Source organism: Bos taurus, chromosome 15 (assembly GCF_002263795.3).
Source record: "Bos taurus isolate L1 Dominette 01449 registration number 42190680 breed Hereford chromosome 15, ARS-UCD2.0, whole genome shotgun sequence".
Classification (NCBI taxonomy): domain Eukaryota; kingdom Metazoa; phylum Chordata; class Mammalia; order Artiodactyla; family Bovidae; genus Bos; species Bos taurus.
The window spans coordinates 1295557-1304600 of NC_037342.1; the positions used below are offsets into that span (position 1 = coordinate 1295557).

Consider the following 9044-nt stretch of genomic DNA (forward strand, 5'->3'; position numbering starts at 1 on the left):
TGGACCTCCCCTGTGGCTCAGCTGGTAAAGAACCTTCCTGCCATGCAGGAGACACAGGAGATGTGGGTTCCATCCCTGGGTTGGGAAGATCCCCTGGAGAAAAGCAGGAAACCTGCTCCAGTGTTCTTACTTGGAGAACGCCATGGACAGAGGAGGCTGGTGGGGCACAGTCCATGGAGTTGCAAAGAGTCAGACACAACTGAGTGACTAAGCACATGCAGGGGAAGTGAATGCCTGCCACACAGGCAAAAGAAAGGAAGAGAAAGGACAACACCCTGGGATGGAAAAGCAAGTAGGGACCAGATTATCCAGGGTTTGTGTGCCATGTTAGGGATTTGGGACTTAAGTCTTGACAGGTCTTAAATGTCACAGTATCATAACCATCTTTACCTTTTAAAAAGTTCATTCTGAAAGAAAGAAAAAACACCTGCAGACAAACGTTGAACTTTGGTTAATGATATACATGCTTGAATTATTTAGGAGGAAGTCTGCAGATGTCTGTGGTGTACTTTCAGATACATAAAAAATAAGATTGTGGATGACAAGAGGGCTAGGTGGTTGGCTAGATGCGTGACAAAGAAAACAGTAAAATAGTGATGGCAAAATCAAGTAGTGGCTACGTGGGGGGTTGCTGAAAAATTCTCTCAACTTTCCTTATGTTTAAATTTTTTTATAATAGAATTCTTGCATATTAGATCCTATGGTTGCTGCTCAGATACAGCTTTGGAAAGGAGCAAGGGAGTCAGTCAGAGGGTTGTTGGCTGCAATTGAGGCAAGAGATGGTCATGGCCCAGACAGTAGGGACAGAAACGGGGATGAAAGCATTGGGATTCAAGAGATGTCTCAAAGGTTAAATCAACGGCCTTGGTAATCAGATGATGGATCTAGAAGGAGGGAAGAGGTTGAGATAAGTGGTAGCCCTGATTGATCTGCCTTAGCTACAGACCAATTACACACTGAGACAAGGATGCTCCTGGGGTCTTCAGGGTGAGAGGAAAGAGTCAAAAGTTCTATTAAGAATCCCAATCACCAGTGTCCTCTCTGGCTGGCCTCTGATCTCAGGTTCTCACCAGGATATTCTTGGCTCTAGCCCTTTGCTTTCTGAGTCTGTTCTGGAAGTCTGGGGGCTGCAGCACCTTGGGCGAGGCAGCATGCAGGGAGCAGAGAGCTGTCACGCTTACCCTGTGCTGTGGTCCCAACCAGCCGGGCGGCTCTGCCACCCGCCCTTTGTCAGAACCTGGCGGATGCCACTCGAGCTCTACTCTTGGCAGTGAAACTGTTCTGCTGAAGAACAAAATTGATTGTGACCAGCAGTTTCAAATGGCTTCACGTGCAGCCAGCTTTGGTTTATCAGTAATTCGTCAGAAAGCAGATCTCTCTGGAAGACTTGAAAACAATAAGGCAAAACTGAGCTTATCTCAAGGGCCATAAGACGGCCTTTCTGGGGGCACAGGTGTGGGACAGCAGGCTTCCAAGAGGCCGCTGTGACCCCTGCCCCCACCCACGCTGCTGTTATCCCAGCTCATCTCCCCCGGTCCCGGGGCTGCCAGCATGGCCCTCTTTGTCCTCTGTCTGAAGGACACTTACAGAGGGCCTGTTTCTTCACCTCAGTAATTACTTCTAAACTTCATGGCTGGGTTCCTGTCCCTGTGCTGTCATCTGACAATTAACATTAAACCCAAACTCCCTCTTCAAGCCGTAGCACCTCCCAAGCACGTGTGATAACTTGCATGATACACACACCTGCTCTTCCTCTGCGGTGGGGAAAGACCCTGGCTGCTCGGTGCTTAGTCACTCAGTCGTGTCCAACTCTTTGCGACCCCATGGACTGTAGCCCACCAGGCTCCTCTGTCCATGGGATTATCCACTGGCGTGGGTTGCCTTTCCTACTCCAGGGGATCTTGCCAACCGAGGGACTGAACCCACATCTCCTTTATCTCCTGCATTGGCAGGTGGATTCTTTACCACTGCACCACCTGGGAAATGCACATGCTGCTGCTGCTGCTGCTGCTACTAAGTCACTTTAGTCGTGTCCGACTCTGTGTGACCCCATAGACGGCAGCCCATCAGGCTCCTCTGTCCATGGGATTCTCCAGGCAAGAACACTGGAGTGGGTTGCCATTTCCTCCTCCAATGCATGAAAGTGAAAAGTCAAAGTGAAGTTGCTCAGTCGTGTCCAACTCTTAGCGACCCCATGGACTGCAGCCTACCAGGCTCCTCCGTCCATGCGATTTTCCAGGCAAGAGAACTGGAGTGGGGTGCCATTGCCTTCTCCAGGAAAACCCACATACCAGACCCAAAAAAGAAGACTCCTGATTCTGTTTGAGGCAGAAATGTGGGCAGCTGGGCTATAATCATCACTGTTCTCAGATAAAACCCACATGTGTCTCCCAACATTATGGCATATGACTTTTTTGGTTTGTTTTTTTAACAGACCATTTTGAGACCCAGACAGCATCTACCCTGTCAGTCCTGGTGGTCTCCCCCTCACTCCTTAGGCAAGGTATGGAGTTGTTCCTGCCTGAGTTCAGATATTAGCTCTGCCACTCCCTGGCTGAGCCTCAGCTTCCCCACAGGTAAAACGGGGGAGAGTATTCATTCAGGGGGTGGGCAATTGTAAGGAGTAAGCCAGGCCACATACAGAAGGCCCTAGCCTGGTGCCTGGGTCCTTCTTGGTTCTCAGAACTCAGTGGCTGGGAAAACCAGGTGTGGAGAATGGAATTTTCCAGCACGATGATTAATTCATGTCTCCACATCAGCTTGTAGTTGAACAGAGTGTGCTTTCTTCATTTATAAAATACTTTTCTTTTTGTGTTTCAATTTCCCGTGTGTTGAGAAAACGCCAGTGACTGACTACTTCAGAGAGGGAAAAAGGAACTTGTTACAAAAAAAAAAAAAAAAAACAGGCAAAGAGACTTCTTCCCTGGTTGTTCGGTGGCAAAGACTCTGAGCTCCCAATTCAGGGGGCCTGGGTTTGATTTCTGGTCGGGGAACTAGACCCACACATGGCTACTAAAGCTTGCGCATACTGCAACTAAGATCCATGGCAGCCGAATATATAAAGTTTCTTTAAAAAAAAAAATAAGAAGAAGCAGGGAAAGAAATGGGCTCTCTTTCCAGCACTTTTATCATCTTCAGGACTCTCCCAAGAGTCCTGGCTGAGTCTCCAGCCTCTCCGCAGCTGAGGATGACCTTGCTGTGAACTGTGGAGGCCACTTGCAGACTCTCTCACAGTTCAGTGGTCCCTGCATGCCAAGGGAGGCTGTTTCCTGGGCTTGGAGGGACTTTTTTGGTTTTGTGTGCTTTGGCTTTGGGCACATATCTAAACCCTTGGGTCCCCAAGGCCCCATTTCATCTCTGCATCACTGGGCTGCCAAGACCTCACTCTGGCAGGAAGCCTGGCTCCTGTGGGCTGAGAAAGGACATCGTCACCATTACAACCCAGGTAACCTATCGCAGGGGACTAAGCAGGTGACAGGGCAGGGAGAGCTTTGGAACAAGGCCGAGCAAGAAAGGCTTTGTAGGATGAAAGGATAAGAATAAAAACCATTTAGAGTACTCAAATTGCACTTTTGAGCTCAAAATTGTATGTTTCCCAAAACCTTGTGAAAGTTGCTCAGTTGTGTCCGACTCTTTGTGACCCAATGGACTATACAGTCCATGGAATTTTCCAGGCCAGACTACTGGAGTGGGTAGCCTTTCCCTTCTTCAGGGGATCCTCCCAACCCAGGGATCAAACCCAGGTCTCCTGCATTGCAGGTGGATTCTTTACCAGCTGAGCCACAAGGGAACATTTTGGAGGTAGCATGATAGATATTTTCTTTCCCACTTTTCTTTGTTTCCTCTATTTTTAATACATGTATTAATTTTATAATGTAAAAATAAATGCATAACTGTTGTTCTGTTGCTAAGTTGTGTCTGACTTTGTGACCCCATGAACTGCAGCATGCCAGGGTTCCCATGCATAACAACATGGGAGGCATGTAGAAGGCAAAAAAAAAAGAATAAAAACCATTTAGACTTACTCTTTGCCGGGCTCAATGCCAAGTCCTTTTCAGGAAATTTCTTTCTTTTTCCCCAAAATCCCATCATAACAGCCTTTTCTAGAGACAGGGAAAGTGACACTCAGAGAGTTTATGTAATTTTCTCATGATCAGCCAGCTAATAAGCAGCAGAGCTGAGAGGAGAACACAAGATCTAACTAAAGAGCCCAGGATCTTACCCTCCCAGGTCTGGTTCTCTGGGAGACTCTGCCCACAGGAGGCCCTGACACATGGGTAAGATGGTGCTGCTAACTGGAGCCACCTGGAGCTCAGCTCCTGCACCTGACCTTGGAGAAATAAATAGGCAGGATCATCGCTCTCTCCTCATCCTTACAATCTCTGGAGGTGGGAGAGTGTGGCTCCTGCTTTGAAAGTGAGTATGAAGAAAATGCTAGAAGGGGCAGCCTCTTTCCTCTGTCCATCTGATGCCCTGCTTCTTTGAAATACCCCATGGCCATTTCTGTCATTGAAACTGGTGCTGAGGAAAGTGAGCAGCCTTGGGTTCAGACTTGTGGATGGGCTCTAACTGGAAAAGGAAATGGGAAACCACTCCAGTATTCCTGCCTGGAAAATCTCATGGACAGAGAAGCCTGGCAAGCTGCAGTCCACAGGGTTGCAAAACAGTCAGACATGACTTAGTGACCAAATGACAAATGGGCTCCAAGGGTGGGACTGGGGTCTCCACCCCTGATGTTTGAGGCTCTCAGCCTGAGCTGGGCCGCAGATTTTCAGCTCCATCATGGTGGATCCACAGTGGGTTCCTGAGAAGCGTGGGGCCTGTGCTCTCGGGTGAGTGAAGGCTGAGGGGTGTCTCCTACAGGACTGAGTGCCTGGGGCAGAGTGTGCCTCTGCCCTTTTTGTTTGCTTGTTTCTCTCCCATTCTGAGAACTACCCAGGACAGAGCTGGAAACAGGGCACAACAAGCATCAAGGGAAAAGCCAGCCTCCTCGTCCCAGTGACAGGATGTGGCTTTGCATGTAGAAGATGCCCAGTGGCTCACACCTGGGCATGCTCCCTGCTCCGAGATGCCAGCAGTGCTGCCGGGTGCCTGGCTCCCCCACCCCATACTCAAGCCGGGTTTGTGATGACTTGGGGATGGTAGAGGCTGATCCCTCACTGCTCGAGAGGAAAGGACTCTGCCCAGAGGGAACTCTAGAAGCTATGGGCCTGGAGGGGACCTCCCAGAGGGGCTAGAGTTGGGTTAGGACTGCATTCGCCATACTAGCCAGTCCTACTGCATCCTTGGCCCCATGAAGAGTCTGCCTACTGAGTGTGTGTTTAGTTACTCACCCAAGGTCGGAGCTCTGAATTCCCAGCCCGTATGTCATCTAGTTAGAAAGGCTGCCTCCATGTGGAGAAGGGCTGGGGAAGGTCCCCAGGAAAGCTGGAGCCAGTCCACCCCAACACTCCCTCACCTTGGGGCTGGTCTCTTCCCTCCCTGGCCTGCTTCGGTGTCTGGACATTGTTGGGAACGTTGTTGGGATGAGACATTCATGATGCTGCCTCAGATAAAGGTCCTAGAAGCAGCCCAAGTGTCATGGAGTCTGAGGGAAGCTTGAAGCCCATGCTGGCTCTGGGGGTGACAGGGTGTGGAGTGAGGGTTCTGCCCATCACAGCGGGGCTCTTCTCTGTGGCAGGCCATGGGGTGGTGGTGGCGGCTCCTGTTGGGGCTATGGGCAGTGCCCCCCACGTGCACTGGGCATGAGCTGCTCAATGTCTGCATGAATGCCAAGCCCCACAAGCCAGAGCCCGGCCCGGAGGCTGAGCTCTATGAGGAGGTATGGAGGCCAGCCCTGGTGTGGGGGTCGGGGAGGGATGGGCACTGCTTTGGCAGATCAGGGAAGAGACACAAAAGCCAAGAGGGTTTCTGAACCCCTGTCCATCTTGAATCGTTTGGTTCAAGAGACAGAGATGTGGGCAAAGGCCCCACTGGAGGGGGGTTATGACCTTTGAGACCATAAATGCCGACTGATTCAACGTTTCCATCCCTGAGCCGCCTGGCCACTCAGGGAGTCGGGGCAGATGGTGATCCCAGAGACTCATCAGTGGTCAGCCTAGATTCCAACAAGCAAGGCTCGCCTCCTCTGCCCTCCCACCAGCAGGCCCTGGGGAAAAAATAAGACCTAAGGGACTCCTCCCCAAGTTCCTAAAGGCGACTGACAGGGATGAGGGCCGAGGACTAGGGCTGGCATGCTCCTGTGAGCCCTTCTCGGCTACAGGCGCCCTCCTCTAGTGCAATCCCACATTTCCAAGGGTCTTAGGTTTCCCGCTGCCCCCCCAGGGTCTGAGACCTTGAAAGCCCTATCCCTAGAGGACATGCAGTCTGTGGCAGGGAGGCCAGTGCCCAGGCATCCTTTGGGTGTGAATACTGACAAACTGGAGTAGAAAATGGCAACCCACTCCAGGATTCTTGCCTGGAAAATTCCATGGGCAGAGGAGCCTGGCAGGCTACAGTGCATGGGGTCACAAAGACTCAGACATGACTGAGGACACTGACAAATGATCAGCATTCCTTCCACCCCTTGGACACTGGCCTATCCCACTTGCGAGGTCCTCTTCGAGCAGATGGCTTTACCTTTCTGACCCACTTGCTCATTGCCCCCTTGCCCCTTCTCCCCATGGCTTTTGTGTCTTGGTCTGTGCTCAGTGCATCCCCTGGAAGGACAATGCCTGCTGCACAGCCAGCACGAGCTGGGAAGCACACCTGGATGTGTCTCTGCTCTACAACTTCAGCCTGGTTCACTGCGGACTAATGATGCCTGACTGCCAGAGGCACTTCCTCCAGGCCATCTGCTTCTACCAGTGCTCCCCCAACCTGGGGCCTTGGATCCAGCAGGTGGGAAGAGGTGGGCTGGGGGTGGGGGAACGGGGAGCGGGGAGGGAGGCGCACGTCCATCAGGGCCAACCTGACATCCATCAGAGTGCCTAAGAGGCTCAGCTCCAAGACGCTAACAGACAGCTATGGACAAGAGCAGAGTCAAGAGGCTGCCGCTGGAGAGAAGGACGGAGAAGTTCCCTCTGACCCTAGAGAACTGCCTGCGGGGAGAGCGGTCAAGGGAGAACAGAAGGATGGAGGCACTGGGTCTCCTCTCCTGTCTGTAGGAACAGTCGTGTGCAAACTCTCTAGCCTCGTTTTTCTCATTTGTAAAATATTTAGCGATGTTAAGAGAATATGTCCCGGTGGTATCTGACCCAACTATCACTGTAGCTGTAGACAGTCTTCAAACTGATGCTCTGACAGTTCTGCCTCTTGCTGCGCGGCACTCAGGTGGACCCACGCTGGCAGGCGGAGCGGGTTCTGGACGCGCCCCTGTGCCTGGAGGACTGTGAGCGCTGGTGGGCAGACTGCCGCACCTCCCACACCTGCAAGTCCAACTGGCTTGGCGGCTGGGCCTGGAGTCGGGGTAAGTGAGGCTAGGCAGTGCCCGGGAGGGCCCCCCTCCCCCAGGCAGATGCAAGCTTGGGTCTCCCCCGGGGCAAGTCCCGGGGCCGCGCGGACGGGAATAGCTGAGTGGCCTGCGCCTGGCCCCCGCAGGGAAGCCCCGCTGCCCCGAGTGGGAGCCCTGCCGCCCCTTCCCGCACCACTTCCCTACGCCCGCCGACCTGTGTGAGAGGATCTGGAGCGGCTCCTTCAGGGCGAGCCCGGAGCGCAGGGGCAGTGGGCGGTGTCTGCAGAAGTGGTTCGAACCCGCCCGGGGCAACCCCAACGCGGAAGTGGCCCGCCGCTTCGCCAGCCCCGCGCGCTCCTGGGCGCGCTGCCCCGGGCTCCTGGCCTTCCCTCTGCTCCTGCCTCTCCTCTCCTGAGAGCCCCCTTCCTCCCACACCCTCTCCTGCGCCGCCCCAGCCGGCCCGGCCGCAGCAACCTCCTTCCTTGGGACCTCCTTTCAGTCCCTTCGAGTTTGCTTTGCTGGGCCTCTCTGGCCTGGAAGTCAGCTGGGGGCCAGGAAGGAACCAGAGACCAGCCCCTCCTGTCTTAAGGCGGGGGACTTGGATGCGGGGTCCCAGGCCCTTCTTACCCAGTGCACGCCCCCCCCTCTCCCAGCAGAGCTGAGGGGGACCGCCCTGGCCTCCCCTCCCACCATGATGTCTCCAACAAAACAGCACCCACCTTTCCTTCAGTGTGACCCCAGCTGTAGTGACCTCTCCAAGTTGGTTGTCACTTTCCTAAGGATAATAAACTTCTTAATACATGCCAGGCCCTCCTGCTATATCCTTACAACACCTCTGGTGAGAAAGCTTTCAACGCTCCCCTTTCTTCAATATTAGCAACATACCATACAAAAGACCCAAAGCCAAGGGAACCATGGGGCCACCCAGACCATGTGCTCGATTCTGGGGGCCAGGATCAAAGTGGCAGCCTCAAATGCTTTCGGCTTTCCCCTTCATTTTAACCTCAGAATCACAGCACACTGGTCTGAGATGCTGGAAGCCTGAGTTCTAACGTCTTTACCACTTTCCGTATGACTTTGGACAAGTCTTTTGACCTTCACTGAAGACTCGGAATGAGAAAGTGGACCAGATGATTTTAACTTAAGAAAAGGGGAAAACGCAGTCCCCTGTCTATCAGGGTGGACTCTGTGCTTCTCATGCTGTGCGTGTCGCAAAGACCAAGAGAGAAGAGGCGGAATGGGATCAGAGAAGGCAGCTTTCACGTCCCTTCTTCAAGCAGACTGGCAGCCCACATACCCACTCAGAACCTTTCAGACCCTCAGACCTTCCCAGTGGAGATGGTGCCTCCCCACCTTCTCCTTGATACAGCGCAGTGTCTAGTAAGGCTGCTGTTGAGTTGGGAAAACCAGGCAATGCCACCCTGCATCTCTCTCATGCTTTCCTGGTACTTAAGCCCAAACCTATCACAAGCACAGCCCTGAAGTTTTAACACCTATGGATAGAGCTCTGTAAGTGAGGTGCTCAGAATCTGGAGGAGGAGGCAGATGGCAGCAGTGGCGACAAAGCACTTCAGTGGGCAGAACCCCCGGGCCGTGGCGGGGGTCCCAGGAA

General features: G+C 53.0%; 1 protein-coding gene across 1 annotated transcript; it reads left to right on the top strand.

The window, feature by feature from the left end:
* Positions 1 to 5385: 5385 nt before the first annotated feature.
* Positions 5386 to 8177, top strand: IZUMO1R (IZUMO1 receptor, JUNO). Its single transcript, XM_024975623.2, has 4 exons — positions 5386 to 5821; positions 6691 to 6900; positions 7312 to 7447; positions 7579 to 8177. Exons 1-4 carry the CDS (start codon positions 5684 to 5686, stop codon positions 7845 to 7847), a joined length of 753 nt encoding a protein of 250 aa, XP_024831391.1. The 5' UTR covers positions 5386 to 5683; the 3' UTR covers positions 7848 to 8177.
* Positions 8178 to 9044: the final 867 nt, after the last annotated feature.